Here is a 17926-nt window from a genome sequence, read left to right as displayed (position 1 = left end):
GAGAGAGGGAGCGAGAGAGAGAGGGAGCGAGAGAGAGGAGGGAAGGGAGCGAGAGAGAGAGGGAGCGAGAGAGAGAGGGAGCGAGAGAGAGAGGGAGGAGAGGGAGCGAGAGAGAGAGGGAGCGAGAGAGAGAGGGAGCGAGAGAGAGAGGGAGCGAGAGAGAGAGGGAGCGAGAGAGAGAGGGAGCGAGAGAGAGAGGGAGCGAGAGAGAGAGGGAGCGAGAGAGAGAGGGAGCGAGAGAGAGAGGGAGCGAGAGAGAGAGGGAGCGAGAGAGAGAGGGAGCGAGAGAGAGAGGGAGCGAGAGAGAGAGGGAGCGAGAGAGAGAGGGAGCGAGAGAGAGAGGGAGCGAGAGAGAGAGGGAGCGAGAGAGAGAGGGAGCGAGAGAGAGAGGGAGCGAGAGAGAGACGGAGCGAGAGCGAGAGACACGGAGCGAGAGCGAGAGACACGGAGCGAGAGCGAGAGACACGGAGCGAGAGCGAGAGACACGGAGCGAGAGCGAGAGACACGGAGCGAGAGCGAGAGAGGAGCGAGAGAGAGAGACGGAGAGAGAGAGAGAGAGACGAGAGAGAGAGCGAGAGAGACGGAGCGAGAGCGAGAGAGACGGAGCGAGAGGGAGAGGGAGCGAGAGGGAGAGGGAGCGAGAGGGAGAGACCGGAGCGAGAGGGAGAGGGAGCGAGAGGAGAGGGAGCGAGAGGGAGCGAGAGGGAGCGAGAGGGAGGAGAGGGAGCGAGAGGGAGCGAGAGGGAGCGAGAGGGAGCGAGAGGGAGCGAGAGGGAGCGAGAGGGAGCGAGAGGGAGCGAGAGGGAGCGAGAGGGAGCGAGAGGGAGCGAGAGGGAGCGAGAGGGAGAGAGGGAGCGAGAGGGAGGGAGCGAGAGGGAGCGAGAGGGAGCGAGAGGGAGGAGAGGGAGCGAGAGGGAGAGAGGGAGCGAGAGGGAGAGGGAGCGAGAGGGAGAGGGAGCGAGAGGGAGAGGGAGCGAGAGGGAGAGGGAGCGAGAGGGAGAGGGAGCGAGAGGGAGAGGGAGCGAGAGGGAGAGGGAGCGAGAGGAGGAGAGGGAGCGAGAGGGAGAGGGAGCGAGAGGGAGAGGGAGCGAGAGGGAGAGGGAGCGAGAGGGAGAGGGAGCGAGAGGGAGAGGGAGCGAGAGGGAGAGGGAGCGAGAGGGAGAGGGAGCGAGAGGGAGAGGGAGCGAGAGGGAGAGGGAGCGAGAGGGAGGAGGGAGCGAGAGGGGAGCGAGAGGGAGCGAGAGGGAGCGAGAGGGAGCGAGAGGGAGCGAGGAGCGAGAGGGAGGAGAGGAGGAGCGAGAGGGAGCGAGAGGGAGCGAGAGGGAGCGAGAGGAGCGAGAGGGAGCGAGAGGGAGCGAGAGGGAGCGAGAGGGAGCGAGAGGGAGCGAGAGGGGAGGGAGGGAGCGAGAGGGAGCGAGAGGGAGCGAGAGGGAGAGGGAGCGAGAGGGAGCGAGAGGGAGAAGGAGCGAGAGGGAGAAGGAGCGAGAGGGAGGAGAGGAGCGAGAGGAGAGAAGGAGCGAGAGGGAGAAGGAGCGAGAGGAGAAGGAGCGAGAGGGAGAGGGGAGGGCGAGAGAGAGAGGGAGCGAGAGAGAGAGGGAGCGAGAGAGAGAGGGAGCGAGAGAGAGAGGAGGGAGAGAGAGGAGCGAGAGAGAGAGGGAGCGAGAGAGAGAGGGAGCGAGAGAGAGAGGGAGCGAGAGAGAGAGGGAGCGAGAGAGAGAGGGAGCGAGAGAGAGAGGGAGCGAGAGAGAGAGGGAGCGAGAGAGAGAGGGAGCGAGAGAGAGAGGGAGCGAGAGAGAGAGGGAGCGAGAGAGAGAGGGAGCGAGAGAGAGAGGGAGCGAGAGAGAGAGGGAGCGAGAGAGAGAGGGAGCGAGAGAGAGAGGGAGCGAGAGAGAGAGGGAGCGAGAGAGAGAGGGAGCGAGAGAGAGAGGGAGCGAGAGAGAGAGGGAGCGAGAGAGAGAGGGAGCGAGAGAGAGAGGGAGCGAGAGAGAGAGGGAGCGAGAGAGAGAGGGAGCGAGAGAGAGAGGGAGCGAGAGAGAGAGGGAGCGAGAGAGAGAGGGAGCGAGAGAGAGAGGGAGCGAGAGAGAGAGGGAGCGAGAGAGAGAGGGAGCGAGAGAGAGAGGGAGCGAGAGAGAGAGGGAGCGAGAGAGAGAGGGAGCGAGAGAGAGAGGGAGCGAGAGAGAGAGGGAGCGAGAGAGAGAGGGAGCGAGAGAGAGAGGGAGCGAGAGAGAGAGGGAGCGAGAGAGAGAGGGAGCGAGAGAGAGAGGGAGCGAGAGAGAGAGGGAGCGAGAGAGAGAGGGAGCGAGAGAGAGAGGGAGCGAGAGAGAGAGGGAGCGAGAGAGAGGGAGCGAGAGAGAGGGAGCGAGAGAGAGAGGGAGCGAGAGAGAGAGGGAGCGAGAGAGAGAGGGAGCGAGAGAGAGAGGGAGCGAGAGAGAGAGGGAGCGAGAGAGAGAGGGAGCGAGAGAGAGAGGGAGCGAGAGAGAGAGGGAGCGAGAGAGAGAGGGAGCGAGAGAGAGAGGGAGCGAGAGAGAGAGGGAGCGAGAGAGAGAGGGAGCGAGAGAGAGAGGGAGCGAGAGAGAGAGGGAGCGAGAGAGAGAGGGAGCGAGAGAGAGAGGGAGCGAGAGAGAGAGGGAGCGAGAGAGAGAGGGAGCGAGAGAGAGAGGGAGCGAGAGAGAGAGGGAGCGAGAGAGAGAGGGAGCGAGAGAGAGAGGGAGCGAGAGAGAGAGGGAGCGAGAGAGAGAGGGAGCGAGAGAGAGAGGGAGCGAGAGAGAGAGGGAGCGAGAGAGAGAGGGAGCGAGAGAGAGAGGGAGCGAGAGAGAGAGGGAGCGAGAGAGAGAGGGAGCGAGAGAGAGAGGGAGCGAGAGAGAGAGGGAGCGAGAGAGAGAGGGAGCGAGAGAGAGAGGGAGCGAGAGAGAGAGGGAGCGAGAGAGAGAGGGAGCGAGAGAGAGAGGGAGCGAGAGAGAGAGGGAGCGAGAGAGAGAGGGAGCGAGAGAGAGAGGGAGCGAGAGAGAGAGGGTGCGAGAGAGAGAGGGTGCGAGAGAGAGAGGGTGCGAGAGAGAGAGGGTGCGAGAGAGAGAGGGTGCGAGAGAGAGAGGGTGCGAGAGAGAGAGGGAGCGAGAGAGAGAGGGAGCGAGAGAGAGAGGGAGCGAGAGAGAGAGGGAGCGAGAGAGAGAGGGAGCGAGAGAGAGAGGGAGCGAGAGAGAGAGGGAGCGAGAGAGAGAGGGAGCGAGAGAGAGAGGGAGCGAGAGAGAGAGGGAGCGAGAGAGAGAGGGAGCGAGAGAGAGAGGGAGCGAGAGAGAGAGGGAGCGAGAGAGGGAGCGAGAGGCGGAGCGAGAGGCGGAGCGAGAGGCGGAGCGAGAGGCGGAGCGAGAGGCGGAGCGAGAGAGGGAGCGAGAGAGGGAGCGAGAGAGGGAGCGAGAGAGGGAGCGAGAGAGGGAGCGAGAGAGGGAGCGAGAGAGGGAGCGAGAGGCGGAGCGAGAGGCGGAGCGAGAGGCGGAGCGAGAGGCGGAGCGAGAGGCGGAGCGAGAGGCGGAGCGAGAGCGAGAGACACGGAGCGAGAGCGAGAGAGACGGAGCGAGAGCGAGAGAGACGGAGCGAGAGCGAGAGAGACGGAGCGAGAGCGAGAGAGACGGAGCGAGAGCGAGAGAGACGGAGCGAGAGCGAGAGACACGGAGCGAGAGAGAGAGACACGGAGCGAGAGCGAGAGACACGGAGCGAGAGCGAGAGACACGGAGCGAGAGCGAGAGACACGGAGCGAGAGCGAGAGACACGGAGCGAGAGCGAGAGCGAGAGACACGGAGCGAGAGCGAGAGCGAGAGACACGGAGCGAGAGCGAGAGCGAGAGACACGGAGCGAGAGCGAGAGCGAGAGACACGGAGCGAGAGCGAGAGACACGGAGCGAGAGCGAGAGACACGGAGCGAGAGCGAGAGACACGGAGCGAGAGCGAGAGACACGGAGCGAGAGCGAGAGACACGGAGCGAGAGCGAGAGAGACGGAGCGAGAGCGAGAGACACGGAGCGAGAGAGAGAGAGACGGAGCGAGAGAGAGAGAGAGACGGAGCGAGAGAGAGAGAGGCGGAGCGAGAGAGAGAGAGGCGGAGCGAGAGAGAGAGAGGCGGAGCGAGAGAGAGAGAGGCGGAGCGAGAGAGAGAGAGGCGGTGCGAGAGAGAGAGAGGCGGAGCGAGAGAGAGAGAGGCGGAGCGAGAGAGAGGGGCGGAGCGAGAGAGAGGGGCGGAGCGAGAGAGAGAGGGGCGGAGCGAGAGAGAGAGGGGCGGAGCGAGAGAGAGAGGGGCGGAGCGAGAGAGAGAGGGGCGGAGCGAGAGAGAGAGGGGCGGAGCGAGAGAGAGAGGGGCGGAGCGAGAGAGAGAGGGGCGGAGCGAGAGAGAGAGGGGCGGAGCGAGAGAGAGAGGGGCGGAGCGAGAGGGACGGACGGAGCGAGAGGGACGGACGGAGCGAGAGGGACGGACGGAGCGAGAGGGACGGACGGAGCGAGAGGGACGGACGGAGCGAGAGGGACGGACGGAGCGAGAGGGACGGACGGAGCGAGAGGGACGGACGGAGCGAGAGGGACGGACAGAGCGAGAGGGACGGACAGAGCGAGAGGGACGGACAGAGCGAGAGGGACGGACAGAGAGAGGGACGGACAGAGAGAGGGACGGACAGAGAGAGGGACGGACAGAGAGAGGGAGGGACAGAGAGAGGGAGGGACAGAGAGAGGGAGGGACAGAGAGAGGGAGGGACAGAGAGAGGGAGGGACAGAGAGAGGGAGGGACAGAGAGAGGGAGGGACAGAGAGAGGGAGGGACAGAGAGAGGGAGGGACAGGGAGAGGGAGGGACAGGGAGAGGGAGGGACAGAGAGAGGGAGGGACAGAGAGAGGGAGGGACAGAGAGAGGGATGGACAGAGAGAGGGATGGACAGAGAGAGGGATGGACAGAGAGAGGGTGGGACAGAGAGAGGGTGGGACAGAGAGAGGGTGGGACAGAGAGAGGGTGGGACAGAGAGAGGGTGGGACAGAGAGAGGGAGGGACAGAGAGAGGGTGGGACAGAGAGAGGGTGGGACAGAGAGAGGGTGGGACAGAGAGAGGGTGGGACAGAGAGAGGGTGGGACAGAGAGAGGGAGGGACAGAGAGAGGGAGGGACAGGGACACAGAGGGACAGGGACACAGAGGGACAGGGACACAGAGGGACAGGGACACAGAGGGACAGGGACACAGAGGGACAGGGACACAGAGGGACAGGGACACAGAGGGACAGGGAGAGAGAGAGAGAGACAGAGAGAGAGAGAGACAGAGACAGAGACAGAGAGAGAGACAGCAGCTCTCAATACCTAGGGTTCAACCTAGAGTTGATAAGCCCAGAATAGTGTGCAGCAATTGAAAGTCAGAATCCTAAAGGGCACAGCTCACCATGACGATATACACATTCTGGGGGTGAAGTTGATGAATAGATTTAGTCTCAGTGAGACCCCAATGTTTTCTGCTGGGTAGGTATATGATGCAGATTGTATTATTGATCATATATATGGAGTATGAGCAATAAATATCTCCTTTAGAATTGGCTGAACCACTCGGGGCAGCCTGGAAATGGCAAGGTAATTTAAATTGTCCAGATTAATGAATGAAAGATCAGATTATGTGAGTTTCATTTCATTGCTTGGCAAGATTAATGAATTTTTAAACTGTGTGCATCTTCTCTGCTCTTTTCTAATTTTCTGTCAATGTGAGCTATTTTGTCATGAAAGAGAAGCGACAGTTCAGGTATTGGGATGTGAGCTGAGGTGGACAAAGGGACACATGAGAAGAAAGGGAGGACATGAGAGAGGAAAGGGAAAATGGGATGAGTGAGAAAAGAAGCGCATTTTGAGAATTGATAGTACAATGTTCAGGAAGAAGAAGTGCAATTGGAACGGGAGCTTTGAGGGAAGGGACCATTAATGGGACCAATGAAAAGAGAGCAATGCTGCCTCCAAGGTCCACACAGCAATATGGAATGCATCATACATTGAAACAAACATACTGCTCCTTCATGACATTTTAGTTACTTTTAAAATATAAACTGCACATGGACAAAAATATAGTTTTCAAAGGAGCTTTAGCCTACCCCGTACAAAGAAAAATTAGAGGGAACATTGGTGGCGGGGTCGGTGGAGGGGGCGGGTGAGGGGTACATTACACAGATCTCAGGTACTGGGCCAAAGTCTCTAGGAATGGAGATGAACCTTTCACCTGGTTGACTTGTCATTAGCCCACCTCCATCTCCATCTCAGACCAAACTCCAGGCCACCCCACCCGCCATAAGATAAAAGTCCTGCCTGCCAGCACTCATGAAGTGGAGGCAGATTGTGACATTGGGTAAATTCCCGACTCCCAATGTTTGCCTCCCTGGTCCTGCCCCTTGTCTAGCATGCTTAAAACACTTTCTAGGCATCAAGTTTTGCCAAGTTACTATCTGTGCATATCTTTAAATCTTGTTTAGAAGTTTTCCAGTAGTTTGATTTTGATCTTGTTGATGAAATTTCCAAGAACCAGACAGAACAAGGCTTTGGCTTTGCTGTAATTTTTTAACAGTTGGCAATACCTCATTGATAATGAAGTCAACGAATAATCAGAGTTATTCTGCATACTTTTGAGTAAGTCTAAGCGACTCTCTGTACCTTAAATTCACAAGAACAAGTGCCCCCAATGACCAAATCGATTCTGAATGTGTTATCACAATCATTCATACGTTTAAAATTATACTTTAGGATTAATTTAAATATTCCAAAGTAGAAATGACATTTATGTTGTCTTACTTGTGGATTGCATACATCACAGGTGGCACTTTTGAGGATTGCTGAATACAACTGCATGGCAATTTCAGGTAGACAATTATTTTTTAATGTCAAAAAGAGTAACTCTGAATTAGTTATGGATCAGAACAAAGATTAGTTCTAATCTGGAGACATTTTGTTCAAACATGTATGAAAGTCAATGCTGATCACAAACCTGCACAAAATATTCCTGGTACCTCGCTGCGCAGTATAACTGTTCGGACATTTCTATCACGTTTCATTTCTTCTATAGCTTCCGTCATCTAAACAAAAGAAAATATTAAAAGAGCCAAAAAATTCCTTGTAACAATATCAAAAGAATAGAATTTATAGCATTAAAAATAGGCTATTCAGCCCAACTTGTCTGTTCAGGCATTTATTGCAAAACACAAATATCTCCTCCCCCTATCTGCATATCCATCGATTTCTTTCACCCTCATGTGCTTATTTCACTTCCCCTCAAAACATCTATGCTGTTCCCCTCAATCACTCTATCTGGCAACAATTTCCACATTCTAACCACTCAATGGGTAAAGAAGTTTCTACTGAATTTTCACTAAATTTATTACTCCTTATAATTATAGCTTCTAGTTTTGAATACATCTACAAGTGGAAACACCTTCCCTACGTCAAGCCTAGCAAAGCACCTAATAACTTTAACAACCTCTACTGCATGACCTCTCAGTCTTAGAAAAGAGCACTGGAGTGTTCACTCATTCACAATGGTTATAACCTCTCAATTCTGGAATCATCCTTATAAATCCTAGTTTCATCTTCACTAGTAACTCTATGTCCTTTTTGCAGCACTTAATGTAACTTCTCTGCTTTTCAATTCTATTCCTTTAGAAATCCCAATTTGTTTTAGATTTAAAATGTCCTTGTTAACTTGCATTGTTACTTTTAATGATTTCTGCATGTGTGGCCTAGATCCTTCTACTCTTCTCCCCCATTCAGATTTTTATTTTCCAAGGATTGTGTGGCCGCCTTATTCTCCTACCAAAATGCACGACCTCACATTTATATCAAAATATTAATTTGTCATTTACGAACCCATTTTGAACTTTATTAACGTCATGAGCTATTCAGCCCAACTTGTCTGTTCAGGCATTTATTGCAAAACACAAATATCCTCTCCCCCTATCTGCATATCCATTGATTTCATTTTCCCACCGTCTTCCTCAGTATCACCTATAAACACCTAATCTGGCGTCATCAGAAATGTTTAAATTGTTCTTCTGGTTCCTGAGTCCACATTGTAAATGATGAATAGCAATGGTCACAATATAGACTTGTGGAATATCACTTCCCATTTTCCACCAGTCTCCGTAACTACTCTTGATCCCAACTCTCGGCTTTCTGTTTTGCAACCAGCTTGCTATCCATTCTACCGTTTGTCTCCTGACTTCACCATGCTCTGATTGTAGGCAAGAGTCTACTACATAGTTTATCAAAGGCTTTTTTAACATCTACTCCTTGTTGACTCTATTACTTCTTCAAAGAATTCTGTAAAGTTGGTTATGCATGACTTCTCCTTTGATATCCAGGTGACCTATTCTTTGTTATATTTTCAGCATCCAGCTGTCTTTCTATTACATCTTTGAGTCAAGATTTCATTATCTTTATGACCACCAACTTTAAGCTAACCAGTCTATAGTTCCCTAGACTTGTTCTATATCTCTTTTTCAATAAGAAAATAACGTGGGAACTCTTCTGGCATCATAGTTTTGTAATTAATTTATATAAATATATAATCATACCTCCACTATATGATCAACTATAAATTACAAATTTATATGTATGGTTTGCTTACCATTTCCACAAGGTTTCTGCTGATTGCATTTTTAGACTGAGGTCGATTTATTCCAAATACAACAATTCCTGTAAAATAGAGTTGAAAATTTTGTCAACAGACCTCTATTCAACGTTGTAGCAGTTCTAACTAAAAATTCACAATAAAATAAATTCTAAGGAAATTTAATGGAATGCTGGAATGATTATGGATAATAAAGGAAATCTTCTTAACAGTCTGAAATACTGAATGAGTACTTTGCATCTGTTTTCACTTAGAATCCCTGCAGTGCAGAAGGAGGCCATTTGCCCATGGAGCCGACACTGACAACAGTCCCACCCAGACCCTATCCCCTAACCACATGTATTTACCCCCTGCTAGCCCCCTGACAGTAAGGGGCAATTTAGCACGGCCAATCAACCTAGCCAGCACACCTTTGGACTACGGGAGGAAACCCAAGGGGAGAACATGCAAACTCCACACAGACAGCGACCCGAGGCTGGAATTAAACCCAGATCCCTGGCACTGTGATGCAGTAGTGCTCACCAATGTGCCACCCTTTTTCTAAAACCTACTCACGGGTATTTAGGAAGCCTTCTCTCTAAACAAAGCTTACTTACTTGCCACCAAGGCTGGAAATTAATCCAGGTCCCAGGTGCTGTGAGGCAGCAGTGCTAACCACTGTGCCACTTAAGATAAGAATGAAGTTAATGTCACAATAGAAGAGGGGAGGGTAGAGATATCGGATTGAACAAAAATTGATAGAAAGAAGGTGCTAAATGGGTTTTTAAAATTCAAAATTAATAAATCACCCAGTCCAGATGGAGATAGCAGAAGCTTTGACCACCATATTTAAATCCTTCTTGGATATAAGAGTAATGCCAGAAGTCTGGTGGATTACAAATGTTACACACCTGCTTAAAAAAGGAGGGGGAGGAACCAGGAAAATGCAAGCCAGAAAGTCTACCTTCAGTGGTAGTAAAACTACTAGTAACCATTGTCAAATATAAATTTCTCACATGAAGAAGCATAGATTAACAGGGTTCAGCCGACATGGATTTGTTGAAGGCAAATGGTGTCTGAAGAACCTTATGAGTTCTTTGGTGAAGTAAGAGAGAGAGTTAATGAAACTAGAATAGATGTTGCTGTACATTCCAAAAGGCATTTGATAAAGTATCAAATAATAGTCTCATTAAGAAAATCGAAGCACATGGGATTAAAGGGGCTATGATAATTTAAATGCGTAATTGTTTATGGGATAGGAGACATAGTAGGAATGAATGGATATTTTCCTGACGGGTGAGAAATATACTTTGAGGGCACTCAGAAGTCAGTATTAGGACCACTGTTTTTCTTATATAAAAAGAAAATGGACTGGAGTATAAATTACAATTTTGAAGTTTGCAGATAATACAATTTATCACATTACTAAGTTTCCTCAGTAGGGCAGTAGCCAAGTTCAGGAGGATAGAGACAGACTGGTGTAATGGCCAAATACAACTTAATGTGAATAAGTATAAAGCGATACATTTTTGGAGAAAGAGAGGCAATATAGTCAAAATGTTACTGCAAGAATACAGGGACCTAGCAGTGGCTATTCATAAATCCTTGAAGGTGGCAGGGCAGATGATAAGGAAATAAGATACTGTATGGGATACTTAGATTTGTAAATTGGAGCATACAAACAAAGAAGTGTCAGGGGGCTAAGACCTCATACAATATGGCTATCCTGCTGGAAGGATCTTCTGGTTCCGCTGAAGATGACACCCGTCCTCTCCCCCGCACCCACCTTCCCTGTTGTAGGAGGCCTGGCGGCAGGACAAGCAAGCCATGCAAACCACCATAGACCTCAGCTGGATCGGAAGATCCCACCATTGGCCAATGGTGAGCCAATTTATCCACCAGAAAACATACAGGGGGGGGCGGGAGCGGAAAATCAAAATGTATATTTCATTATATATATGATATATCCCCATAGCTATTTTTTTAATTTTAAAAACAGGACAAAGACCTTTTTTAAAATGACTGAAGCCATGTCTGTCTGTGACCCTCAAATAAACTGACACCTTGTTATCTCTGAAGAGACCCTAACGATCCCTATGGCTGCTGAGATCAAATTCAGCATGAACTATACAAAGGCCATTTACATTTCATTAAGCTTGGCCTGGCCAACTGGAGTCAATTCATCTGATAGGACAAAGACCCCACAACCTCCCATTTAACTCCAAATGGTTGGAGCAGTAACAACCTTAGAAACCTAGACAAAGAGATTCACATCCTTGGTTAAAGTTGTGAAGAAATGGGAGTCATGTGACATGAACTTGTAGCTGGGAGAACCAGTTATTCTGTCTAGCTGTACTGCAAAGCTCAGTCCACCATTTTTCCATCTACCCGGCAGCAGCACAGAAAGGGGCTCTGCCAAGGTTTGAATGTCTCCCCCATCCCCACCATCTATGCTGTCTCGACTGAAACCTCTATAACATCGCCTAGAAGATTGATTCATCTCTGCCTATCTTATCATGAAAGTTATCTTGACCGGAAAAGTGAATGATCTAGCATCAGTTTTCAACCTGCCGACCTCTGTGAACAAATGCCCCTTTTGACTTTGATTCTGAACACACATGAAACAATGACTCTTTTCTCTGTGATCTTTGCCCTGTAAATCTTTCTCTCTGTATGAGTGCACAAGGGGCTACAAAGGGAACCCCCTCCCGTGTTGAGTGTGTGCAAATAAACCAACCCTCTGAGGGGTTGGGAAAAATGTCACCACTTATAAAGGGGGAGACCAATCAAACACTTTTTTGTTTACGGACAGGTGATGAGAGGAAAACTCAGGGCCGTTTAAATTAATCTCCCTAACAGAAATCATGTTAAATCTTTACAAGTCACTGATTAAGTCTCAGCTGGAGTATTGTGTACAATTTTGAGCATCACATTTGAGGAACAATGTCAAAGTCTTGAAGAAGGTAGGAAAAAGAGGATGAGGAACCTCAAGTATATGGAGGGATTGGAGAAACTTGGATTGTTCTCCTTAGAGAAGAGATGATAAGGAGAACTGAATAGATGCATTCAAAATTATCAGGGATTTTATAGAACTGGGGAGAAACTGTCGGTCTGTAAACAGTGGGTCATTAAAAATAAGTCATAGGTTTAAACTGGCAAAAGAGTTACAGAAGACATTTCACCCTCCAAACAGGGCTGTTAAGGTATGGAATATAAAGGAACTGGGCATGTTCGTTAAGAGGACTAATTTGCAGGGTTATGGGAAAGATTTGGAGTGCAAATTGAACAGCTCTTTAAACGGGCTGACATGGGCACAATACCAAATGGTCTCTTGTGCTGTAAGGTTCTATGATTATAGAAACATAGAAAACTACAGCACAAAACAGGCCCTTCGGCCCCACAAGTTGTGCCGAACATATCCCTACCTTTTAGGCCTACCTATGACCCTCCATCCTATTAAGTCCCATGTACTCATCCAGGAGTCTCTTAAAAGACCCTATTGAGTTTGCCTCCACCACCACTGACGGCAGCCGATTCCACTCGCCCACCACACTGTGTGTGAAAAACTTCCCCCTAACATCTCCCCTGTACCTACCCCCCAGCACCTTAAACCTGTGTCCTCTCATAGCAGCCATTTCCACCCTGGGAAAAAGCCTCTGAGACTCCACCCGATCTATGCCTCTCAACATAGATTATATACCTCTATTAGGTCTCCTCTCATCCTACGTCTCTTCAAGGAGAAAAGACCGAGCTCCCTCAGCCTATCCTCATAACGCATGCCACTCAATCCAGGCAACATCTTTGTAAATCTCCTCTGCACCATTTCAATCTTTTCCACATCCTTCCTGTAATGAGGCAACCAGAACTGAGCACAGTACTCCAAGGGAGGTCTGACGAGGGTCTTATATAGCTGCATCATTATCCCCGGACTCCTAAGCTCAATCCCTCGATTGATAAAGGCCAGCACACCATACGCCTTCTTAACCACCTCCTCCACCTGCGGGGCCGATTTTAGAGTCCTATGGACCCGGACCCCAAGGTCCTTCTGATCCTCTACAGTACTAAGAGTCTTTCCCTTTATATTGTACTCCTTCATCCCATTTGACCTGCCAAAATGGACCACGACGCATTTATCTGGGTTGAAGTCCATCTGCCACTTCTCCGCCCAGTCTTGCATCCTATCTATGTCCCGCTGTAACTTCAGACATCCCTCCAGACTATCCACAACCCCACCAACCTTCGTGTCGTCAGCAAACTTACCAACCCATCCCTCCACTTCGTCATCCAGGTCATTTATGAAAATAGCAAACAGCAAAGGTCCCAGAACAGATCCCTGGGGCACACCACTGGTGACCGACCTCCATTTAGAAAAAGACCCATCTATACACACTCTCTGCCTCCTTTGGGCAAGCCAGTTCTGGATCCACAGGGCAGCAGCCCCTTGGATCCCATGCCCTCTCACTTTTTCTAGAAGCCTTGCATGGGGGACCTTATCGCACGCCTTGCTAAAATCCATATAAACCACATCTACCGCTTTCCCTTCGTCAACGTGTTTAGTCACATTTTCGAAGAACTCCACCAGGCTCGTAAGGCACGATCTGCCTTTGACAAAGCAATGCACCATTGCTACTGCCATCGCCAGTAATGGAAGGGTGAACATTACACTCAGTCCTGGTCAGCATGCACTCTGAGCATTAAAATAACCTACAACTAATAAATTGCACTAAGTTTATTATTCAGCTCACAAGAAATTAGCTGTCAACAATAGGATAGACTCTGAAAATCTGTGGACATTGACAAGTTTGTAGTATTAGTCGGCATTGAAGAATTTGTATCGTTGTATCATTTTAGACTCCCCAAAGATAGAGATGTCTAAAACTAGAGGGCATAGGTTTAAGGTGAGAGGGGAGAGATACAAAAGTATTCAGAGGGGCAATTTTTTCACACAGAGGGTGTGAGTGTCTGGAACAAGCTGCCAGAGGTAGTAGTAGAGGCGGGTACAATTTTGTCTTTTAAAAAGCATTTAGATAGTTATATATTGCCCACCAAATGCGGGCAATTGGGATTAGCTTAGGGGTTTTAAAAAAAATGGGCAGCATGGACAAGTTAGGCCGAAGGGCCTGTTTCCATGCTGTAAACCTCTATGACTCTAGTCATCCTTTAAAAATGTTTCAATGAAATTAAAAAAATTGTTTTGAACTTAACATGGTAAAATATAAATCTAATAAAACAGATTATAATTGAATGCTGTACTGAGCATCATGTATATAGAATGTGGTCTATTTTCCTTTGAAGTCACAGCTGCCACATCTCAACTATATTAGTATTTTTTGTTTAAAACAAATTAATGAATCATGACTGGTGGTTTACCAGGGAATAGCCATCTCATGACATCAGCACTCCACAAATCATTTACTCTCGATTCATGGGGTATGCAGTTCTCGTATCACCCTGTTGTTTATTTTTCAGTAAGTTACTGCACCAATTATTTATATTGAGTCTACTCATTAAGCTGATCATGTGGTTAAATATTACTGATGACAAAACAAATTATAAATATTACATTTTGGAAAGTGGCATATATCATTTTATACAGTGGTTCACAAGATACAAATGGTAAAATCTAGATCTTACTAAATAACATTTTTTTTAAACTTGCAACTATGGATTTGATGATGTGAAACAATGATTGTGTTAATATTATCCCTTCTTCACTATGTTTCAAGCAACGGGGATCCAATTTAGACCATATAGAAAGCTGCTGACAGTCTACGAATATATGGCAATTTCACTACTATAATATAAAGAGGAAACAGGCTGCAGGATATTAGAATCCTTAGCAATATATTTTTTGATTTGATTTATTATTGTCACATGCATTGGAATACATTGAAAAGTATTGCTTCTTGTGCGCTATACAGAGAAGACATACCGCTCATAGTATACATAAGGGAAAAGGAAAGGAGAGGGTGCAGATTAGCGAGGGAACAGATCCACATATTTTAGTTTGATTACTTCAAGCTGAAACATACAAAATCTCTACTGTTCTAGTAACAACAGAAATATATAGAAGCAAAAGTATTGTTTCTAATGATTGCCTTTGACATGTACTTTAGTGAATTACCTCCTTAAGGAAGCTGGAAAGAAAATAAACTGTATTTTAATATACTCCCATGTTTTAGTTAGAATACACAGGAGAAATGATAGGTCAAACATCTTAGCATTTACATCGGTGTAGATTTTTTAAAATCTGTTTAAACAGAAATAACTTTTTCAATTAACTTACGAAAGTGTCCTTAATAGCAGCCAATTTCAAACCAGAAAACCTTGTTGCGCAAGATCCAGGAACTTGCAGGATCCATGCACCCTGAATTAGCTTCAAGTACACAGAAAATCCTCACTGAGGAAAATGCAAGACTTCTCCTTAGATTTTTGAACTGTAAGGAGCTGTTCAACTTGAAAGGGAGAATAATAGCAGCAAATAGTGTTCAATGACTCAAAATTCTGTTGCCACGTAGTAACTTCGGTTCTCTCAAAGAAAGGAATCAGAACTGGAAGAAGCCTTTCTTTGGCTTCTCCAAGCTCTCTCACCACTTTAGGTTCTTATCTGCAAAGGTTTTGGAAAAGAACAGAAACTTCCACCCAAACTGTACCTCCACCTACCTTGGAGATTATAATAGCATGAAAAACCCACTAGATTTACACCTGTGCAAGACAAGGACCACTTAGTAAAATGCTAATCAACTCGAGTGCAACACACACCACTGCAGAATTAAGCAAATCAAGGCTGTGTTACTGGTGAATGGGAAGATAACTGCAAGTTTAAGGCAAGTCAGATAATGCGACTGCTAACATTGCTAGGAGTTACATCAAATCAACACAGACTCAAAGTTACAACTCCATCTGGGCAAAAGGTGAATGTTGCCAAAAATAGGGTTATGTCAGTGAAGGCACTTGGAACTGCTGTTCCTAAAGGGGTAACTGGAAACATGTTCAAAGTTCAGCCAAGACATGTTCAGCTCTTAGCAAAAGGCTGGTGTGGAAAACAGTGCTAAGCTTCATCTAACTAGGCACACGGCAACTGGGTCAATAATGAGGCACCTGATTCTAGATATCTTTAACAGCCAATTTTGGAGAGGAATTTGGAATAAACCCCATCTTATGATGGGAAAGTTCAGCACCAAAAGATACACAGTATTGAACTTATTGCTTTTAACTAATAAAAGAAAGCTGATTCATCCGAATGCCATATTGACTGACCTAAACTTCCTTCAGGAATTGAAAACTACTGAAATCTTAGTCTCTCTGGTTCCACTTAAAATAGCTACTCTTGAATGGCAAGAAGGTTGAAATCTTTATTTTCCTTTCCTCAGAAGTATTTTTAAAAATCCATGCCTTGTATATCACTTTTCACAACTACCAGATGTCTCAAAGCACTTTATAATCAAAGAAGTACTTTTGAAGTGTTAGCACTGTTGTAGGAAACACAGCAGCCAATTTCAACATAGCAGGCTCCCACAAATAGCAATGTGATATTGACCAGAAATGTTTTGTGATGTTGATTGAGGAATAAATATTGGTCAGAACAATGGAAATAACTCAAATGAAAGCAAAATACTGCAGATGCTAGAAATCATAGAATCCCTACTGTGCAGAAGGAGGCCATTCAGCCTATCGAGTCTGCACTAACTCAGCATCTGACCCAGACCCATTTCTTATCTGCATAGTGCCATCAGTTTCATCATCCAAACAAGTTCCACATATATGTTGGGTCACACCTAACTCTACCTCACAACCACCTCTCTCAGCCCTTCCACTGTTTCTAAATTGTCAGGCTACTTATCTGAAACCCAGTACTGGGTGAGCAAAAAACTTTCTCCAACTAAATATTAGGAAAATAAAAGCCATTAGGCTGGATGTTCAGTGCAGATCAAGGCCCTGAATTGGAACCCATATGGGGGTCCCAAATCTACTCATGTCTTGAGTGTGTCCACTGGCGCAACCTTCCAGAAGGTAGTCTCCCAAATGGCCACCTCTATGCTTATTGTCCTATTAAAGATAGCAGGTGGGCTCTCGAGGGTGCAGGCCCAGAGGACCATGGTAATGTCTCCACTGAAAGAGGTGGACATTGCCAAGGTAGGCAGGGGCCCTCAATCACCTTCTTAGAATTAATGAAATAGAGACCTTAAGCTGATACGGTTGGGTTGAAGGAGAAACCCCACGGCAAGCCTACTCAAAGAAGGGGCTGCCTTTTTTCATCCCTGCTGTCCCGTCAACAGGGAATGGAGTCATTGGTTCTCATGATCCCCTGGCCTGCCACTGGAGAGGCCACTGTAAATGAGCTGGCAGCCTCCACAAAATACAAGGTGCTATTCAAACATTAGTAAAATACTGGCACCAACACGAAATGGTCCATAAGCGGGGCCTTAATTGCACTAATTAGCTGCCCATCTACACAGGGCCAGGAAAACTCAGCTTATTGTCTTTGATCCCAACAAACTCTGTTCCTTAGCCAAAGGCTCCACTCTCTCTCTGACAACTGTCTGAGAGGGCCAGACTGTTCGCAGCCTTAATATCACATTTGACCCCATAATGAGCTGCCACATATCCACACTGTCACTCTAACCACCTATTTCAACCTCCATAACATCACCTAACTCAGATAACTAAAAGTAGAATACTGCACATGCAGGAAACCTGAAATAAAAACAGAAAATGCTGGATATACTTAACACGTCTGGCATCATCTGTGGAGAGAGAAACATTTAATATTTTGAATCAAACATGACTCTAAAGTTCTGAAGAGTAATATTCAACTCAAAACATTAACTCTTTTTCTCTCTCCACAGATGCTGCCAAAACTACAGAGTATTTTCAGTACCTTCTGACTCAGCCCCACCTCAACTCATCAGCTATTCAAATCCTCATTCAAGACTTTGGTAACTCTAGGCTTGACTATTTCAATGCACTCCTGGCCAGTCTCTCATCTACCACCCCTCATAAATTTAAGCTTATACAAAGCTCTGTTATGCATGCTAACCAAGTCCTGTTCACATTTGACCCCTGTGTTTGCAGACCTACATTGGCTCCTGGTTAAGCAATGCCTCAACGTTTAAATTCTCATCCTTGTTTTCGTAGCCCTCCGTGACCTCACCCATCCATATTACTGTAAGCTCCTCTTGCCCTAGAATCCTCAGAGATTTCAGCATTCCTCGAAATCTCTATTTTTTGGTACATCCTAGATTTTAATTACTCCACCATTGACAGCTGTACCTTCACTAGCTGAGTCCCTAAACTCAGGAAATGTCTTTTTTAAACCTCTCCACTT

At 47.5% G+C, this 17926-nt stretch overlaps 1 protein-coding gene across 1 annotated transcript in view; it reads right to left on the bottom strand.

Annotated features, from left to right (window-relative positions):
- The window catches only part of auh (AU RNA binding protein/enoyl-CoA hydratase), a 263382-nt gene that overhangs the window by 235437 nt on the left and 10019 nt on the right, over window positions 1-17926 (bottom strand). The window contains exons 2-3 of the mRNA XM_078214360.1: window positions 8617-8684; window positions 6982-7069 (exon numbers count right to left, since the gene is read on the bottom strand). Coding sequence (XP_078070486.1) covers window positions 6982-7069; window positions 8617-8684 — 156 coding nt within the window. The remainder of the gene's footprint in view (window positions 1-6981; window positions 7070-8616; window positions 8685-17926) is intronic.

Source organism: Mustelus asterias, chromosome 6, assembly GCF_964213995.1.
Source record: "Mustelus asterias chromosome 6, sMusAst1.hap1.1, whole genome shotgun sequence".
Taxonomy (NCBI): Eukaryota; Metazoa; Chordata; class Chondrichthyes; order Carcharhiniformes; family Triakidae; genus Mustelus; species Mustelus asterias.
The sequence above is the reverse complement of the archived record's forward strand: the minus strand, read 5'-3'. Positions and strand labels throughout refer to the sequence as shown.